Genomic DNA, 20447 nt, shown 5'->3' with positions numbered 1-20447 from the left:
TATACATTCGATTATTTTATTTACTGTGAGTCTGGTATAAAACTTTTGGTTTACAATCGTGTTCGAAATTGTGTAATTTCAATTATGTAAAATCTAACAGTATAAAAGTAATCGTAAAAATATTAAAAGTAAGAATTACACGTCTGGTAGGAAAAGAAAAGAAAAACCATCTCTATCTTCAAAAAGGTGGTTAATATACACGTAGTAGGTACAACTTCACGTTCCAGCAATTTAACTGTTCTTCTGGTTAAGTTTAACAATGACGCTCTTGACCTCTGTGTAAGCCTGCAGGCCGTATTCTCCCATTTCTCGTCCATGTCCGGAATTTTTGAAACCACCAAACGGTGTTTGTGTCACTAATGCGTTGTACGTGTTTACCCTGTTTGACAAAATATTAGCAAAATGTGATTCTGTTACGGAAAAAAGCAAAACTTTTAACTTGAAAAGTAGCCGTGTTCATCGCAATCAAGAGACTGTAGAGTCTCACCAAGCAAGGAGAAGCCCGCCAACGGTTTACGGTTTTAGCCTTATTTTATTTTCTTCCATAATAATAATAATACTCTGAGGATTGAAAGATGATTAATATGAAATTACCAAACAGTTCCAGCTTTAAGTGCCTGGATCATGTAGTTGGCCTTGTCAATGTCCTTAGTGAATACTGCTGCTGCTAATCCATAATCCGAATTGTTGGCACGTTCGATTAGATCATCCAAGCTACTGAACTTCAATATTTGCTGAACTGGTCCAAAGATCTGAAAGCATGGCCATGGTGTTGGTATTAATGTCTATAATTTTCTCGTACACAGATGTACATGTGACCAAGTATTTGAAAAACTGACTTCCTCCTTGGCGATGGTCATGTCGTCTTTGACGTCCGCAAATACAGTTGGCGCAATGAAACATCCTTTGTCGCCAACTCGTTCTCCTCCAGTAACAAGTTTCGCCCCTTCTTTCTTTCCGGATTCTATCAGACCTATAATTTTGTTCATTTGCTCTTCGTCCACCTGTGTAATGCGGTACGATTAGCTGTACGTTGGTTTAAATCAGAAAACGGAATAATCGTGGCTCAACGTTATGGTACCTGAGGGCCCTGTTCGGTTTTCGCATCGAACGGGTTTCCGATTGTTCTCCTCTTGGCACGGGCTGCACTTTTTTCGACAAATTCGTCATAAATTGCATCCTCAACGTAAGTTCTGGATCCGGCACAGCAGCACTGGCCCTAAAACGAATGATAAAAGTGTTTTCGGACGATTGTCTCACGAATTCGGACCGTCATTCTGCTGAAACCCGATTTTCATTCCTACCGCGTTGAAAAAGAGTCCAAAGTGACCCAATTCAACGGCATGATCGAAGTCTGCATCCTTGAAGATGATGTTCGGGGACTTTCCTCCCAATTCCAAGGTGGTCCTCTTCAGATTTCCCACGCCGGATCCTTGCTGAATCAGTCGCCCCACTTCCGTGGATCCGGTGAAGGCAATTTTGTCGACATCCTTATTGGCGACGAGAGCTGCTCCCGCTTTACCGTATCCGGGAACGACGTTAATTACACCTTCAGGAAAACCAGCTTCCTTTGTAAGCTGGGCGATGTACAAAGCCGTCAGAGATGTTTGCTCCGCCGGCTTTAATACGATTACGTTTCCTGAAGTGTACAATAATATTATGTTATACTTTAGCCGTACAAAACGTCGAAAAACAATCGTACTTTTCATTTTACGCCAAGTAATCGGAGTAAAAAACAAGTAAACAGACGATGAAAATGCGTGAATTACCGGTGGCCAGCGCCGGTGCTAACTTCCAGGCCATCATGAGGATAGGAAAGTTCCAGGGAATAATTTGGCCGCAAACACCTACTGGCTCGTGTCTCGTGTAAGTGAAGTAATTTCCATCCGAGGGAATAACTTTTCCATGATTCTTGTCAGCCCAGCCAGCGTAATAACGAAGAACATCGATGCTGCCCTTAAGATCCATCGTGTACGAAGCGGTGTATGGTTTTCCGTTATCCAGCGTCTCCAAGGACTGTAATCATTGTCATTAGACGTGCATTACGATTATATTGCTGCGTGTTTGTCGGACACTGGTACCTGCTAGTCAACAAATGATTGGCTAATAAGGAGGGCGGATTAATATTGCAGATTACCGCGAGGTATTTGCGATCCCGTTCCAGAAGATCGGCTAAGCGGTGAAGAAGAACGCCCCGTTGAGACGCGTCCATCGTTCTCCAAGGCGAACCAATTTTGAAAGCCTTCTTGGCTGCCTGAACGGCAATGTCAATGTCCGCAGCATCACCCTCCTGAATTTCCGTGATAGTTTCTCCCGTCGCAGGGTTTATTGTCGGAAAAGTTTTCCCTGACTTGGAACGGTGCCATTCGTTGTTGATGAAAATCTACGAATGAGAAATATGTTGTTTTAAACGGTTTTTAATTTATAAAGTTAAAGCTAATCGGTTCTTTCTGATCAAAATATTTTGGATTCGAATCGATTGAAATGAGCTGATTCTTTTCAGTTCTTTTTTAATCCGATTATTAAAAATGAAAGCCTCAATTTATCATTGAAATAATTGTTAGGCTGAATTCGTAGATCTATAGGCTTTCGTGGAAGCTAAAATTCTAACTAAATTTTTTTTAGCATCGCTTCCTTCGGCGTGGTAAAGAGTAAGGTATAAGGTAAATCTACAATTAGAGTTGAGAGAAACAAATAATAAGAAATAAATGATATAAATACGATGTATTTATTTGGGTGATAAAAATAAAATTCCAGAATATTTGCTTTGAAGTTATAAACTTTCAAGATTATGGAAATACGATTATTAGTATATAAGATATATTTAGTACGAGTGTTAAGGAGTATTTCTAATTTTGATGCCCAAAAAACACGTCTGTTTTCGTTCTGTTTAGAACATGGTGATTAGGATGGCAAAATTACTTTTACACACGGTTAGTACACAGGTAGTGTGATCGATTGCAGTTTTTTTTTTTTTCGCGATAACAAAACATTCTTAAACAGCGGGGTGATTATGATTTAAACTAAGGGCTGCTTAGCGAACTTCTAGAACCTGTTTTGGTTTTGCCTGCACGCGACCTGCATCTGTGCATCGATTTGGTGGCACTTTGCACTTTATTCATCCGGTCCAATAGCCAGTTCCATTACATGCATCTTTAATAGGACGCTTTTGAAAATGTCATTGAATCTGTGTTGCAATTTCACTTATTACAACGATATGTTATTGTTTGTTTGTTGGAACAAAGCTCGAAATGATCGAATTGAGTCTTTCATTGATACTTTGTGTAATAAATGTTAATGGCAAGCCCTCCAATAATACATTATCTTAATTCTTGGAATAGATTTCCCTGAATAGGTTTAGTAGCATCGACTGTAACATGAGGAAGACGCTTTTTGTTATGCTTATATCGATTTCGTGCGCCATTCACACGAAAAGTCTGCTTTGCTTTAGTGGGGTGAACAGCTGCAAACTACGACTACCTGCCTGAGTGGACCCAAATTTATTATAATGTACCCATCAGTAAAATACGGAGAAGGTTAACGCATGCCGCGAGACGTGCTGACCTTTTCCACTGGATTCGTCATGATTCGCTCAATTTAAAAATTTTTCTATTATCTTTGCCGTAAGTGAATATCTCAAGAATGAAAGAAGCATATGATAAATTTTTCGTAATTTTAAAAGTATGCCTGTACCTTTATAACGTAAATAAGGGTATGTGTATACAATCTTTAATGTGCTCTAAGCCTTTTGCAGACCAACGAATAAGAAAATTCGCGAAGTATAAGTACCAGAGAAAAAAAAGCGCTGGTACAAGCTTTGTAAATGACACGCGAATGTAAGACGCACGAATAAAACAGAGCATATTAAGACGTGTGAGTTTATAAATGTTGTTTGAGTGCATACAGAGATTTTAATCAGACGTAAGCGATGCATTCGAAAACTGAGTTCAATATCGAGAAGACGTATTGTAAAACCTAATAGAGAGCCACCCTACAAAAAAAATCCGACAGGATTTTGTGTCCGACTTGTGTCCGACATTTGTAGCGGATCTGGAGAATAAATTGAGACTTCATTATTGTTTCGTGTTTTAAGCTGTAAACATGTGGTGTAATGAAGTCTCAATTTATTCTCCACCAATATCTCTCTTGTACGAACATGCATCAATTAATCCAATCTAGGCTCAAGAATTTTGATAATTCATAATGACGCAATAACCCGGTGTAAGAGATAAATTAATCTCGACCCGATACTGCGTTTCACGAGAGTATTACAGCCACAATTCGCCGGTTATTGTGATATCAGTTGATAAAAGCGGGCCTAAGCGATTGAATTTCTGACTATTTGACATTTTTTAATCAAGTTATGCAATGTAACGGGTCATTATGGATTGTGTAATATGTACAGTTGACCATATTGGCAAAGATTAAAAATATCAAATTGGTTGGAGGCGCCCGAAAGACTGCGTCAAGGACATGTGCTCACATATGTGTCACACATGTACGTACGCATGAACGAGTCACGTGTGTCACGCGTTGTTGGTGAAGTCACACGGTGTTTCTCACGTTGAAGTTGTCTTTGATTGTCTTTGATGCACGATTTGATATAATATTACATATAGCCACGTAGGTATGTCAGCTCGATAATGGCAAATGACTATCTTAACCCGTGAATTGTTCTATGATCCAAGGTGCATGTCGGTACTTACCCCGCTGTACAAGATGCTGGGATTAACTTCCGGTGCCGGAATAGCCGATGATGAAAAGGCACGAGCGGCTTTGATTCGGTTCAGTAATCGAAGCATGATTTAGTTGCAGTGCGGAATTTTATATCGAACCGAACGTCTTCTTCCTCGCAAACTCGCCTCACAACCGCCGGCCGACAAGTGAGCCGCTTCTGGTTAGGCAGAAGATGTTTATACCTCACTACTACCCGTTTATACATGGTGTTGTATGCTATCGTTCCGGGCCAAACTGCGCCGGTTAGATTATCTAAGTCGTCTCGTGCGGCCCTGCGTGAATGTGAAAATTTATAATAATATGTCTTCCTCGTAGTTTGTAATCTTATGCGATAGAAAAATTGTCATGGAATGACTGCAACGCGATACGACATGCAGAGCTACAATGTGTCAAACTGCGATGTATGATATCGATTATTATTTACCCTATATGTCAGCTTGAATATTTTTTAGAGAGTGAAATCTCATTTTGGCTGTAAGTTACGTGCGTGCAAGCAATGCGTGTATATGTGTGTATGTGTTGTATTACACACTTTTGAATATAAAGCGATAACGCCCATGCCGAGATGATTACGCAGGGACGCGTTACAATCGGCGTTGGGCACAACTTGGGTGTGCGACACGTGAGTGTGAAATGTCCGTGATTATACTGTAAATAGCTGTGTTCGAATTGATTGTAACCCGACTTCTGCAACGAGCAGAAAGATAAACAGAGAAAACAGAGGGAGAGAAATCCAATCAAGCCAAAAAATAACTCTTTAAGTAGAATTGTTTGAAATTCAGATGCTTGTTTACATTGTTTACTGAATTCAGGCGTTTAATTGGGAACCGAAAATCCTTCTTCCGTGTTAAACCATTTTACTTCACATTGGGACGTCGCCCCAAGCGTTGATTGGAGAATATATTTCAGTCAATGGCCACGAGCGAGCTTCTGCCACGAATTCTGCGACTGCGTGATATTAGCTACTTTTTAACTACAGAGGCGACTGATCGACCGACTCGACAAACTCGAGATGAGTCTCATGTGGCGCTTCACATAGGTATATGCTTTGTACAATCTATGCGTGATTTTCGGAACCAGTGATCTCGAAAACCTGTGGACACCAAGTTTCACAAAAATTCATTTCTCGGTTCAAGTTTAATAGATTTTTGACCGCAAGACTCGATTTTCACCGACTGTGCGCCGACTCATAGTTCTTCCATAATAAACGAAAGACATTGAGATCGTTGAAAATAAACAATTACACAAATACATTTTGTAATGCCCAGAATAAGTTCAACTCTCAAGAAATTCACGAGCTGCAATAAAAGTATTAAAAATTTACTACGACTCAAATTTAAAATAAAAGCTGTTATTTACAATATGATACCGTAATTTTTGTTTTTAGGAAATTTGTCGGTATGCGCCGAAAATAGAGTATTTTCAATGCTCCGTGAATACACTTGACCATATCGAGATGCATTCCATAGATACTTATCATGCTGCATAATTATACCTATAGTTTTAAAATGTCTAGCAAAGTTTGTAGTCCACAGTTTGTATGTTGATACTTGACTTTTTGAAAATTGTTGACAGTCTGTTTGTATAACGTGATAATGATCATAACCTTGGTGGAATTTTATTTACAGCATTTTTTTTTACCGGAGGTCTTTGTCAGTCTCAGTTCTACAGCAAAGTTTCAAGACAGTGGTATAAATAAAATAATGGAAGCAAATTTATATTTCATTGCTTCCTTAAATATCACAATGTATCCCAATTCCAGTTTTCATGAAACATTCAGATATGCTATAACGAGCATCAATTTTGCGTCTACTTTGTTCAAAAGTAATTCCAAAATTTGAATTGCGATGAAAGCCAGTCAATAAAGAGACATATAACATAACATTTGCATTGAACATTTTATGTTTCCTTCACATTTAGCCTGTTTGTGACTTACAAATTAATTTCTCACTATGTAATTATTTTGAAAGAATTTCATTGCTTCGCTAACGATCATTCGCGTCACCTCGTTGATACAAGTGTACATTAGCCTGAAACAACATGAAATATATACATGTTAATTATGAATATCAGCTGAGTGTATAGCAGGTGTATAAGCGCACAATTTGGCCACGCTACTCCATCCGAGCATTTCGTCAACGACGCACAATCCTGCTTTCGTTAACACGAACATCAGCCCTTCAGCGTCGTTAGAATCCATTTGACCGGGGTCGTGAATAACGCGGACTTCGAATTTCATGAGACCAAGATCCTGCGCAGTGAAGTTGCCGCTTTTGAATTTACCGAAAAGGGACATGACGATATTTATCCGAGTACAGCACGCGTCTCGTTTGTTGTCCGTCAACGTCACGTTGTCATTATTTTTTCTACATTTCGTGTTACGGTTCCTTGCAGACTTCAATTTTGTAAATTGTAAAGTTATTAATCCATGATTTTACGCCCAGTCTTTTGATACTTAATCGAGTTTTCGTTCAAGTGAGTGTAAAAGACATTTCTTAGTAAATTGAAAAAGTATGAAATGCGCGGCCAGAATCGCGGAGCGCGCGACGCGAGCGCGAATGCAGCGACGATGCGCAGCAGGAGTTGCGCTGTAACTCGGCCATCTTGCAATTGCACGTTGCTTGGCGCTGCGGACTGCGGAGAGAGAGGGCTGGCAAATGTCGTCGTATTTTCATATAATGGGATCTCGCGCGAGAATCGATTCGAAGTTTGTTGTTGAGAAATGATAGATCAGCTGAAATCCATGAAAAGATGAGTTGACACGCAATATGAAGAAGTCATTCAACCCTGTGGCGGATGCCAGAAACGACTGCCTCGATCAGACGAGGCGTCTTTACAGGTAACATATTTTTACAAAATCTCTTAATACTCTCCGATTATGAAAGCAAAAGTATTTCGTCTCTATAATGATAATAACAATACGAGCTGACCTCTCGAGCACCGATAATGCAACTTGATGTGAATCGATGCGCTGAAGTCGTCGAGTGGTTCTCAACCTAACCTCAAAAAGACAAAAAATTAATTATTTGTCGAACATGAGATTTCCAAGAATCCCCGTATGACTTGAATGCCCCAGTTTGGCTCCCGTTTCATAAGTGATATGATTGTATAATTAACAGAGGGGTAACTGATATTGCCCAGAGGCTCGACGAGCAGAGGAGCCGATCTTTGTCAGTCATTGATATCTTTACACCATCAGGAGAAACCCTCAGAGCCAAACTGAGAGATTACTGCGAGAGATTGATATTCAAAGACACCATTGGCCATGCTCGCAAGATAGAGGAACTCTTGTGGCGACGGGGCTTCTACGACGTCGTTGTCGCTGTTAAAAAACTGCGAAAGGTACTGCACGCTCATTATTTGCACACCCTAAACAGACCTGATTGTTCTTAATTGTAATTTTTTCACCATTTTCAGGCTAACTCTTGGAATGAGACTGAAAAAGCATATATATTTACTCACCTAGCAGTGGGCGTGGGATTTTACCATCACTTGATCCTGAGGCTCCAGCTGGAATGCAATCTAGATTTGATGGGCGTTATAGACTTTGCTTCTCCTCAGAACAAAGAAGCATTATCCAATGTAAGTTTCCAAGTTACGAGATATTAGTTATATCAATTGAAATATAATCATCTGATTAACACTTTGCCGTCCGCACGATTCGTAAATATTTATTCGCTTGGCGCCGGCAGCGCTTATTCGGATCACTTGACTTGTCGCCGGCCGTTCTTGACATTATCGGGAGATTATAAATTGTTAAATTTTACTAATCTCTTTGATCACTTGTAACTTATTGTTACTTATTATATTGTAACTTATTGTTACCGAAACAAACACCAGCAGAAAGCTAAAGACACTATAGTGTTGTCACCGACCCCGAGCGATACTGTGCTCACAACACCACTGTGTTGTCGCCGGCCGTTGGCCCACAGTTGGCGCACGTCACCACTGTGTTGTCGCCGGCCGTTGGCCAACAGTTTGCGCACATCACCACTGTGGTGTCGCCGGACGGCAAAGTGTTAATATCCGTAAAAATATTTATCTCATTGCAGCGAAAACAAAAGTCATTGCAAAGTAAAATGCACACAGAGGAAGTAAGGCGGTGTGCCATACGATTCATTCATCGTAGTTTAATATGTTTGGGAGATCTATCAAGGTATAAACTAGACCTAGATCCATGTTGGGACCCAAAAATTGCGACTAGATATTACAAAATGGCTATTCTGATAGATCCAAATATTGGGATGCCCCATAATCAACTGGGAACTATGTCTGGAAACAAAAATTTTGGACTTGATGCTGTTTATTATTATATGAGATGGTAAGTTGTTATTGAATAGAGATATACATATTTGTAGCAAATTACGCATCGAAAAGTCTGCATCGATAAAAATTCATGAGCCTGTGTTCAGAGGTGAAAAAGCCATGATTTGAAATTCGCAGTATTCATAAACCTATTTAATCAAGTTTTCTTACACACAGCATGTTATGCTCGGAATCATTTGAGGGCGCAGAAGGTAATCTGAAAAGAATGATTGCAACCCATTCTTTCACGGGCAAGGAAGAAGATCAACTACATCGCTGTATTGCGCAACTCCTGTCGTTGCTACAACTTTGGAATTCCATCTCTCCAAACTCTGACAGTATAAATCAAGTTAGCCAAGTACGTATTGCAGTATAAACGCCCAGCAGCGGGGCTGAAATTTGTAACATCATTTGTATAAATTTGCACTGCTTAGTGAGAGCGAAACTATTGGAAGATGTATGCACTAAGTGCAGAATCCCTAGTTTTCAACCATTATAAATCCTATAAAACTAGGAAAAATGCAGTCACCAGACATGTTTTTGTAAGTCGAATTCGCCATATAATAGCATTTTCAACTTGTTGCACCGAGTGCACATACAGTGCATTTTTTCTAGTATTATGCCTTTGCTACTGTTTAAAACCTAGGAAAATTGCACCGAGCGCATACTGGATGCAGCCAGTTTAAAACTCCGTAAGCAATATATCAATTCTTTGCAGGAATTACTTGCCGAATTTGAAAATTGTCTCACACTTGAAACAACTGAATCAGACAGCAAGAAGGAAGAAGAAAGTAGCATTCAATTGTACCTACAAAGTTTTGCCGAGGATGAACCTTACCATCTAACTGACGAAATGGTGTTCAAAATCATGGTTATCTGTTTTATGACAATAATGAAACTTCAGAGTAAAGATTCGCCCGAAGTTCGCGGTGTAATCGCATTCACTTTGGCTATTTTATCCCAATTGCTACAAACTACTATTGAGAGATTACAAGAGTCAGTGATCAACATCTCTCTGCTGAACAGCGAAGAATATGTGACAAGTAATCCCCAATTTGTAAGAGAAAATGGAAATGACGAATTAAAGACTGATGATGTTCAAGATACAAACGGAATTAATATTGAAAATAAGCAGAGTTTACTAAACTGTGATAACAACTTTCTCGATATTAACGATAATCGCAAACACTTGGACAATATCGAAGAGACTTTTATCGATGTTGATGATCTATTGAATGGGGTCAAAAAGTCGAAAGACAAATCGAAGAGTTTATTGACCAAGCTTAGGCGTCCGCGAAGGCGCAAAAATAGTTCTGACTCTGATGCGAGTGACGCCGATGGTGCAACGATCGGATCTTCCAGCGATGAATTGAACTCTGATATTTCCGAAACTGAGGAGGATGCTTTGAGTGAGGAAATTATTTTGTCAGATGACGGTGTATCTGAAGATTTGAGTGACACCGAAGTTCCTCAAGTAACAAACAAGGAACAAGATTCTATTGTTGAAGATAAAACGAATGCTATAGGTGAGAAAAACCCGACTTTGACAGAGATTAAAGAAAGTATAAATACTCTGAACGCCAACATATCATCGAACAGTGTTAACGAGACAGTTTTAAAAGACGACAGAGATTCCACCACAAATTCTGGAAGCGCATTAACTGTAATAACGAACGTTGATTCAAACAGTGCTTATGATGAAAGTAATGGCTCAAGTAATACCATTGCCTATGTAGCTCAGTTGAAGAAGCAGAGTCTGGGTACTCCTGAAATAATGAATGTTCTGATGGGCGAAGGGATTTTGACATCAATCAAAATTTGCTTCGACTGGTTGATTGGTAACCCTGACATCGTGCAGTCATGCGCCAAAAGTTCAAGTACACTACTAAAAAGGATATCGACGTTATTGAATTTGATCAACATAAATGCGGATGCTTTGTTCAAAAATCCAGAGAACATCACATTATTCCAAAATCTCAATAGCCAAAACTTGAGGAAATCTGTTGAAGTAGTACCGCTTCCCGAAGATATTGAGCTAAAAGGCCTTAAAGTTTTTGATAACACGCAGAAGACTCTTAACTGGGAATTCCTAAAGAAATTTAAAATGAACAAAAGAGAAGAAACGCTACTAAGAATAATGAAATTAATCAAATTTGGTCATTTTCTATCTACTATAGAGGAGTCTGGCATATCATATGATGAAACTACACGACTCTTTGTTACCTCACATGTCGATAATTCCACAGCATCGAACATAGATAGCAGAAAAGAGAAGAAGGAATCTGAGGCAGATCATCCCCAGGGAAAACTAATGCGGCACATGGGGAGACTGTGGCTGAAAGCTGAAGTTAGAGCATTGGAAACCCGTTTACGGTCCAGATTAATGTCGCCATATCTTGTGCCTGACCATGAGGCTCTCTCGAAGCACATGCCAGCTCTGAAGCGTCTTGTTTATGCAAAGCGATTCATTGTGGTCATACCTTCCGTGGGTAAGAATATAACAAACAATTATCTAATCCACGATATATCAACAATGCTACTTTAACTATATCTTAAAATTGTCATGAAGATTCAAAACTTTCGTTCGTTAATTTTCAGTTGTTTCTGCGTTGGATGAGGTCAAGCGTACGAGCAGTAGAGCTAGGGAAGCAACTAGGTGGCTAGAAGCTCAATTGCGACGTGGTTCGAGATTTTTACGCGCTCAAAGACCGCACGAACGACTTCCAATTCCCCTAGTCAAAGGGCCCAGACCAAAGGATAAGGAGGCATGGCTCTACTTTCAAATAATTGAATGCTGTCACTACCTGACAAACCAGACGAAAGTTGGTCTTACGAGTGAAGGGGAAGCCCCTGTAGTTACGTTACTAACTGGATGCAGCGCAGATGAACAAAAAACTGCAAATTTCAGTCCAGTTGGACTTGCCAAAAGTGCAGGTAAGCATTTCAATTTCTGATTCGTGATTGGTGGACATTATCAAATTCACTGAACTTAGCGAATTGAATCGAGCAATATTATCTTATTATTGAAACTGGAATAATATTTTGTTTGCAGGAGTGAACCTCGAGCATATAGAATCGTTTCACACAAAATGGAAGGCGTCCAGTAAGAGTCATGGTTGAAGGCGAATGGCCGATGAGAGAACAGTGTCTGTAATTCTCGTATATCACAACGACAGCCGTGGGATTCATCCGCCAGTAATAGAACCGCGCATCAAAGGGCGAACGTATCGGCGAGTGCTAGTGGGGTTGGAAACCCGCAACGAATATCACCCACTATATTTCCTTACATTTGAAATAATGCGGATAACTTAATCATTTCGCATTGTATATTTCTAAATTCAAAAACAACCATGATATATTATTTTTCTCTTAATTAATCGCATTCTCCTAAGTTACATTATAGAAATTATATTTTCTATGTCCGTATTTCCGAATAAAAATAAATTCATATTAGTAATACCTTATGATTACATTTTGTAGAATATGAAACGGTCATCTGCATCGCAAGTTTAAATATAAGAAATCCACACTCGTTACCATATTTGGAAGCATTTTTTTCATTTGTTGCTCAACTGTTAACGCTAGAAATTGTTATTTTTCATCATTTTAGTGGCCATTACTTATAAGCGTGTAAAATCAGACAACGTACTGAAAAAGTATAACAGATATTTACATGTTATTGTATATGTATTAAGACGAATGAGTAGTCTCTGATATCAAATAATTGAATAAAATCACATTATGTATCTGGCTCAGCGTTGAAATTTATGATGATCCTTCATTCAAGTTTTACGAAATATGAAAATTTCTGCGTACCGGTTTAACTTTTAAAAAAAAATCACAAAATTGAAAGTAAGAACATTCGATTTGTAAGTCAGTTGATAGAAGATGGTTTATTTTTTGTAAATTTGTATCTGGCTCAGCTGGGAAGAATGGTGAACTGAACGCCTCCGGAGAAACACGGAGTATGTAATTGCATGAAGGGCGTTGAATCTAGGGAGTTTTTGGAACGCTTGAAAGAATGTACCAGATCAACGAGTGAAGCGCCCGTCGAAGGCTGCGGCAGAGTTCCAACCCGGTCCTTTTCCCTACGTGCGAAAATCGAAAGCATCCCAAAGTAACGAGTCATCTACCACTCAAAGATGGCAGAAAGCCAGGAGAGTCAGAAGAAAATTACAATTAATATTAAAACGCCAAAGGAGAAACAGAGCGTGGAAATAGAAGAAAATGCATCAATCAAAGACGTAAGTGTTGGTCACGTGCAGCGTAGCTTGCGAACCTCGCGACCGTTGTCCGACTAGTTTACTCGCACGATGATTTTGCTTCGCTAATTCATAATATATATTCCCGAACGATGGTGATATGCAGTTCAAAGATGCGGTTTCCAAGAAATTCAATGCCCAGCCCGATCAGATCTGCCTTATATTTGCCGGGAAAATCATGAAGGACCACGAGACACTTGCCACACACAACGTCAAGGATGGTTTGACCGTCCACTTGGTCATCAAGGCTCCCCGGGCACCCGCCACCCAGACGGAAGCTCCGCCACCCCGGCCCCCCGGTAAGCAACTCGCGTGCGTCGCTGTCAATCATGAGTAGAGATCAACTCAGGGTGTGGAATCCATTAAGGTCCATATACCTAATTTATCCTCATCATTCATTCCTGGTTGACAGACTTGTCACCCACGGTGCATGTGTCCCCATAAACTGCTAGTAATCTTGTGCCATGAGTTATCAACCACAGACGTGTAGCTGTCAGCTGTTATCGCAGAATTTCCTTTCCACACCCACGGAGTTGGCGTTGTGTGCCAATCAACATGCAAAACAATCCAGTTTAAATCATCTTTTGACCTATTTTCAGCTAAATTAAGCTTTCTTATCTAAAAGAGATTGCCATAATGCAAATATTCACCAAATATTCAAATATGTTTCCTGAACAGCTGATGAAACACCAGCACCAGTTTTCTAATTTGAGATCTTCTCATTTCTTCCACTATAATTTCTAATTCATCTTCCTTTTCGTCCCTTTCTCTGTTTCTATTTTTTTTGTTCTCATAGTCCTCTCACGTACCATAAGCTTGTGCCAGTGTAATTTTTTTTAGTGATGGTGTTTCTGCTTTCCAGCCGACGTTAACGCCAGCCCCTTTGGCCTAGGAGGTCTGGGGGGACTTCCTGGCCTTGAAAGCCTTGGATTGGGCTCGGGCAATTTTATGGAATTGCAGCAACGCATGCAGCGTGAATTGTTGTCTAGTCCTGATATGATGCGGCAGGTGCTTGACAATCCGTTGGTGCAAAGCTTGATGAACGATCCTGAAAACATGCGAAACTTGGTCACATCTAATCCTCAAATGCAGGAATTAATGCAGCGCAACCCGGAGATAAGCCACATGCTCAATAACCCAGAACTTTTAAGGTAAGTTGCTTACATGGTTCTATAAATTGCCATCATTGGCAAGAGGTAAATGATGCTTTCAGCTTCTTTTCGATCCCACTCTGGTTCAATTGTGATGCACAATAAGTTTTCTTGTATTATATGTATTTTGTTCCATACTTTAAAGTCAATGAGTTTATGTGATACCAATAATTTCCGAATGTAATCTTTTCTAATCAAGTGGTATTTTGACACTTTTCGGTATCGAAAATCAGTGAAGATGTATATGAATCATGTTGTGACTTTGCAGCTAATCACTTAAACAAGATCTTAGTTTTCTTTCATTTTTCCAAGATATTTTGCCATCTACCAGTTTTGTACTCATATCATATTTCTCAGACAAACCATGGAATTGGCGCGAAATCCGTCAATGCTACAAGAGCTGATGCGCTCTCACGATCGAGCACTCTCCAACCTGGAAAGTATCCCTGGTGGTTACAGCGCATTACGACGAATGTATAGAGACATTCAGGAGCCCATGCTCGCTGCCGCAGCCAATGAACGCAATCCATTTGCGGCTCTAGTCGAATCCAGTCAACCCATTGATGCAGCAAATCCTCAGCAGGGGCAGGAGAATCGTGACCCCTTGCCAAACCCTTGGAGTCAGGGTCAAACGGCACCAGTGGGTCAAGAACAGGGACAGGGGCCAGGGCAGGGGACCAATCCAAATCCCATGAGAGAAGGCATTTTGGGTTCACCTGGAATGCAGAGTTTGACCGCACAGATGATGGAGAATCCGCAGTTGATGCAAAACATGTTGAATGCACCATACACTCGTGCCATGCTCGAGGCAATGAGTGCAGATCCCGCCATGGCCTCCAGAATGATATCGGCGAATCCACTGTTTCGAAGGAATCCTCAAATGCAGGAGCAGATGCGAGCTATGATGCCAGCCTTTTTGCGACAGATGCAAAACCCCCACATTCAGAGTGTTGTTGGTAATCCAGAAGCCCTCGCTGCTATTCGACAAATACAACAGGGCATGGAACAACTTCGTACTGTCGCCCCTGAACTTGTAGACAAGTGAGTGTCTTGTACATACAGGGTTGCTGTAAGCCTAACATGTTGCTAAATTTGAAATTGTCAAAAGATTGAATTCTCAGAACTATAACTTATGACAACCCTGAGTTATCAATATTTTTCCAAATTTCCATTTAAAGACGTGCAATGTATTGTTTATTGTCCTCATAGCATGGGTCTAAGTGTTCCACCGGTACCCACCACTCCTACGTCTGGTGCCACAGAACAAACCTCGACTACAGGTCCGCAAACAGACGCTGATCAACAGGGCGCAGCATTTTCCCAATTCATGGCTCGTATGGTAATTGTGAACACATTTTCTTTACTCAGTATACAAAATCTATACGGTCCGTTATGTATAATCTTGCAAATCAACCATGCATACGCACTTATACAAACATATCAAGTGTTTTCTTCGCCTTGCAAAAGCATTGATTTTATTCAGTTAGGTTACACAGTATGGAAATGAAATCGACTCGTTCCCAATGGCGTATGGATACATTATAGATGTAGTCAATTAAGCCCTAACAACCAACTGTGGTATAATTCAAACAGGTATCATCAATGGCGCTAAATCAAGGTGCGGATGGAGTTGCTGGAGGTCAGCAGCTTCCCCCTCCTGAAGAACGATATAGAGCACAGCTCGAGCAACTTACTGCAATGGGTTTTGTAAACAGGGACGCCAACCTTCAAGGTAATTAACTCGACAGAATACGTACTTATAGTTTCAAATCAGATTTGACCATGTGTAACATGGAAGATTAAAAAAAAGAGTAGATAATTCGGGTATCATTGCAGCGCTTTTGAATGTAGTTTGAATATTAATTATTTGATTTCAGCGCTAATCGCAACATTTGGAGACATAAACGCAGCTGTTGAGAGACTACTGGCAAACGGACAACTGTCCATGAGCTAACCACCAATCTGTAACCTGAACATTTCCATTATGATACCTAGTTTACCTTCTTTACACCTGTTTGATCGCAGGCAGACACCCGGCAATTTCGACAAGAAAAATTATGAACCCTCAGTCCTGACTCTTAGCAGGATAATACACGCTCTAATGACTCATTTGATGTGCATTTTTATTATTTTAATGTCGGATCGGTGCCCGTTCGATGTGGTTTACCAAATATGTGGCCATTTGGAACAAGTTCCGCGCGACTACGACATTAGGTTTGGATCGATTCTTGTCGTCTTATTCTCTCGTTCGTGTATTATTTGATGTGCTATAAAAGCTATATAATTGTAACAATATATTTTTTCAGTGCAAAATTATTTACAATGATTTAGAAATATTATATTATATATTATTACATTATTATAATAATATGAGCTGTTCGATTTGTCTAATTGTAGCATACGAAAGGCATTAGGCATTGTGTTTTCTCAATTACAAATTCATAGATTTGTAGCAAAGTCATTGTTGGATGAAGATATAAAGGACCTATGTAATAGGCCTGAAAATAGACAACACGTGTTCGCATTGAAAAAGCCATTTACAAATTATTCTGCATTGTATGAAAAGTGGATGCATTCAAGTGAAACCTAATTATCAGCTAGTTTTTAAGTTGAAAAGGTGAAAGTTGTAAATTATCATTATCAAACGGAAAAAAAACCAAAAAGACGAAAAATATGATCATTTTACCTCCCATGATTGACATATTACTACCGAATGAATATGCGTACACATTTATCGTATAGGTGTTTATTAGTCTGGCTCACTCAAGTGAGACATTCTGTAAAAGCTATTATATATGAAATAAAAATGTGGTTGATTAATAATAATAATAATGATGATAACAGTGATCATATAATATTGATAGTAATAATAGGATCGATAAATTATTTAATCTCAACTATCTATTCCAATTTTCCCTCCTCAACTCTGCAATAAAGAGGGATAGCCTTTCATTATCAATGAAAGTGCAGACTGAACGAATTGATCAAGTCAACATTTTATAGATTTCGAATTGAAACATTGCCAATTATTTTATTGATATAAAACTGCCAATTATATCCTTGTGAAATACCAAAGCTAACGAATATTTGTTTCCTCATCCGTGTGTGCGTTATTGATACAGAATTATTCAAGATGGTTATTCCGTTTTTTTTTTTAGTTCAAACTGCTGTTTATTTTCACCTCATTTTGATATTTATTGTGCATTATTAGCATGGATTTGATACGAATAGCACTTTTCAAGTCTCGTATAAAAATTTAGCAAAAACATTTAGTCTCTGGAATTAGATTCTACGGGATTTCCGTTACAGGATTTAGTTTTACTTGACCGTTACGCTCTTACATAATCTAGATTCTCAATGGAATTAACGGGATGAAACTTTTTCGCAGTGAAGCTCGAACGCAGCTGAGAATTTGGAAGCTGGATTTGAGAACATTCGATAATTGATAACATAAACAGAATTTTTGCAGTCCCATTGAAAATTCTAGAAGACATTTTTTTTCAAAGTTTGTGATATGACGGCTACATTTCTAACCACAAGTCACAAAAGCTTAATTTTTATCGGATTCGTTACAACCGGTATTTTATGCTCGTCGATTATGCAAGGCTGATTCTTTCTACATACTGTAATATGTACGTTCGTAAAGGAACACGCCAGTGCCGAAGCATGTTCCCATGTTCAAAATGACTGTGGTATTCTTTTTCGAATGACTTTTTGATCGATGACTGCAAATCCATCGGAAAATTACTACTCTTGCGATCATTGCGGTAATGTGAATACTGTAGCAGCACAGTCTATCTCATCTCATCATAGCATCGGTCACTGCATTGTGATAAATGATATAAGATCAGAAATGACTGTGTCTTGTTTTTCTTTGACGTACAAAAAGTAAAGTCATTGATTTTGATTGATATATAAAAACTAAATTAGCATCTAAAAACATTTGATTTGCTATTGATTACTAGTGTTCCAGTGTCTAATGCAATAATCTCAACAGAATGATATTAAGAATTGCCAATTACTCAAAACCCTGGCGAAGGGTACGACTAACCAGAATGGACAAACCGTACTACGAATCATTGAAAAATTCATTACTTCATTCTAAATTATTTTCATTAATTTCAACCAAGATCGAAGAATGGTCACATTAATCGTTTCGCTTCGGCGTGAAGTTTGTCAATATTTTTGTGTCGCACTTCAAATCAACAGTGATCTAACGCTACTCTGAAATGTCATCGATAATTGACGCCTGAACGAAGCGAAGGATTTCTACAGAATAAAGATAGAATCGATGGAAGCCTGAATGAAACTGTGATAAAGTGTGTTATATTTCCCTACAGAGGTCTATCCTTGGCTGTGAATACAGGCGGCGATAAATTACGAGCAACAAAACACAGCCGACCGACGGCTGCCCTTCCCTTCTCGTCTTGACGTACAATCAAGTCACCGATCTACAGAGATCGGTGAATCAAGTCAATGGAAATACCGATCGAGTAACGACGGTAGCGGTGCGCCAGGGGCGAAACCGTTGAAGATCGCTGATCGCGCGGCGACCGTTGGAGGATCGAAAAAGGACCAATGAGAGGTCGGGCGGTGCCGCAGCGCCTCCAGTCGTTCCTCGCGAGTGCCGCGTTACCGCAGTTGCCGCCAGTCGGGCAGTCGTAGTTGATCTTCGTTGCGTCTGCGTACCTGACTCGGTGTCCCCGTGGCTCGAAATCGGTTTTAGAATCGTGTTTAAATCCCGACGATAATCCACCGACCGATGCGACGGACAGCGTCGCGTTAAGGTCCCGGAATCAGGACCGTTTAGCGGCGAGGAGCGAGCTGACAGGGCAGGGAGAAAAGACGCGGTTAACCAGCGTCGGTGTTGACTACTATCGGGGGAATATCCGAGTTCCGTTGGGTCGCATCTCATCTCCGAGTTTAACACACGCGCGTCGAATTGCACTTTAAGAATGTGCGAGGGTGAGGTTGTGACCAAGGGAATATACGTCGACGGTTGTGACACGCCGAACTGGAGGATTCTTCCGTGTTGACGCGGCATCGCGTCGGTGTTGCGAGGGATAATATATTAACCCACGGGCAAAACAATACCCGCCGGAGCTCGAAACTGACCACCACCACTGTCTCTGCCGCCCACTCGAGATCGGAACCTCTGGAAACCAACGGAATGTAGCACGAGGTTAGTCAACGAATGCCTGCAGTTCGTTCTCTCACTTCCCCAATTTTCACTCACACAATCGCTCCACGCACACACACGCACACGCTAAAGGGAACGAAAATAACTCCCCGCAATTATCCTCGATAGTCGTCGCAGGTCGACACACGCGAGATGTTGTGTACGCCTAATTTGCATACGCATATTTACGCTCGTGGCTAGCTCCTAGCCACAGATCGAGCGCCAAGGCGCGCCGACGATTCTCTTCTGTTTCACGTCCGTTTGCCTGCAGTACCAGTTATGCTCTCACGGCGGACGCGTTCCTCAAGTCTCGAGAGCGGCGGACCGGCCAGCGAGAAGACCCGAGTCGTGACCCGAGACGGAGATTGATTCGTTCCTCGTTCACGTGTCCCGTGCCGCATGCACGCTCGTTAAATTCCACGTTTCTATAATCGGAGACGACCCTGCGGCCCGAAACATCCCTTTGCTGCCACGCGAAAAGCCTCGCTGAGAACTGAGAAGCTGTGCGCGAAAGGAGTCAGCGCGGCGGCTGCGAGGCTCGCTGGCTGTGTCCTTGACCCGCTACGGCATCCCGCTTCTGTATGTCAAACAACGAATTCCGACCAGGCCGAAGCTCGCGACGGTTGTTGGTGTAACGATTCGGTTTTCACGAAACATTATTGCACCGAACGTTAAGATTGACCGAAATTATGCTAGAACGTACCTGTATCAAGGTGTCGAGGAGTGGATTAAACTTGGTAATCTATCATAAAACACGAGATAGTTGACTCGACGCTGTATGCTCTTGTCATCGATGTCTGATTTATAATCAGA

General features: G+C 40.5%; 4 protein-coding genes across 4 annotated transcripts in view; 3 read left to right on the top strand and 1 right to left on the bottom strand.

Moving 5' to 3' along the window:
- Positions 1-2: 2 nt before the first annotated feature.
- On the bottom strand, positions 3-4973 carry Aldh (Aldehyde dehydrogenase). The gene is made up of 8 exons (XM_046618391.2): positions 4707-4973; positions 2138-2383; positions 1770-2016; positions 1305-1639; positions 1082-1219; positions 840-1004; positions 595-752; positions 3-379 (listed from the first exon to the last, which is right to left on the bottom strand). Exons 1-8 carry the CDS (start codon positions 4800-4802, stop codon positions 232-234), a joined length of 1533 nt encoding a protein of 510 aa, XP_046474347.1. The 5' UTR covers positions 4803-4973; the 3' UTR covers positions 3-231.
- Positions 4974-7355: 2382 nt separating this feature from the next.
- On the top strand, positions 7356-12595 carry Smg5 (Smg5 nonsense mediated mRNA decay factor). Its single transcript, XM_046618388.2, has 8 exons — positions 7356-7576; positions 7857-8079; positions 8155-8319; positions 8790-9058; positions 9220-9400; positions 9761-11531; positions 11641-11976; positions 12095-12595. The coding sequence occupies exons 1-8, from the start codon at positions 7506-7508 to the stop codon at positions 12160-12162; spliced, it is 3084 nt and encodes a 1027-aa protein (XP_046474344.1). The 5' UTR covers positions 7356-7505; the 3' UTR covers positions 12163-12595.
- A 526-nt stretch (positions 12596-13121) lies between these two features.
- Ubqn (ubiquilin) lies at positions 13122-17296 on the top strand. The gene is made up of 7 exons (XM_046618387.2): positions 13122-13286; positions 13411-13603; positions 14167-14455; positions 14813-15496; positions 15665-15794; positions 16049-16187; positions 16333-17296. Exons 1-7 carry the CDS (start codon positions 13185-13187, stop codon positions 16407-16409), a joined length of 1614 nt encoding a protein of 537 aa, XP_046474343.1. The 5' UTR covers positions 13122-13184; the 3' UTR covers positions 16410-17296.
- A 1784-nt stretch (positions 17297-19080) lies between these two features.
- The window catches only part of LOC124215242 (uncharacterized), a 50182-nt gene continuing 48815 nt past the window's right edge, over positions 19081-20447 (top strand). Inside the window, exon 1 of the mRNA XM_046618385.1 lies at positions 19081-19637. The gene's annotated coding sequence lies outside the window, so the exon portion shown is untranslated. The remainder of the gene's footprint in view (positions 19638-20447) is intronic.

The sequence above is a fragment of the Neodiprion pinetum genome, chromosome 3, assembly GCF_021155775.2.
Source record: "Neodiprion pinetum isolate iyNeoPine1 chromosome 3, iyNeoPine1.2, whole genome shotgun sequence".
Taxonomy (NCBI): domain Eukaryota; kingdom Metazoa; phylum Arthropoda; class Insecta; order Hymenoptera; family Diprionidae; genus Neodiprion; species Neodiprion pinetum.
The sequence above is the reverse complement of the archived record's forward strand: the minus strand, read 5'-3'. Positions and strand labels throughout refer to the sequence as shown.

Excerpts from the sequence above, each read along its gene's own strand:
- Aldh (XM_046618391.2), bottom strand. The coding sequence starts at position 4,802 with ATGCTTCGATTACTGAACCGAATCAAAGCCGCTCGTGCCTTTTCATCA. Across the intron at positions 1,220-1,304 it reads TTGGACTCTTTTTCAACGCG|GGCCAGTGCTGCTGTGCCGG; the intron begins GTAGGAATGAAA and ends CATTCGTTTTAG. Across the intron at positions 380-594 it reads CTTAAAGCTGGAACTGTTTG|GGTAAACACGTACAACGCAT; the intron begins GTAATTTCATAT and ends TTTGTCAAACAG.
- Smg5 (XM_046618388.2), top strand. The coding sequence starts at position 7,506 with ATGAAGAAGTCATTCAACCCTGTGGCGGATGCCAGAAACGACTGCCTC. Across the intron at positions 8,080-8,154 it reads CTGTTAAAAAACTGCGAAAG|GCTAACTCTTGGAATGAGAC; the intron begins GTACTGCACGCT and ends CACCATTTTCAG. Across the intron at positions 9,059-9,219 it reads GTTTATTATTATATGAGATG|CATGTTATGCTCGGAATCAT; the intron begins GTAAGTTGTTAT and ends TCTTACACACAG.
- Ubqn (XM_046618387.2), top strand. The coding sequence starts at position 13,185 with ATGGCAGAAAGCCAGGAGAGTCAGAAGAAAATTACAATTAATATTAAA. Across the intron at positions 15,497-15,664 it reads GCCCCTGAACTTGTAGACAA|CATGGGTCTAAGTGTTCCAC; the intron begins GTGAGTGTCTTG and ends TTGTCCTCATAG. Across the intron at positions 15,795-16,048 it reads CCCAATTCATGGCTCGTATG|GTATCATCAATGGCGCTAAA; the intron begins GTAATTGTGAAC and ends TAATTCAAACAG.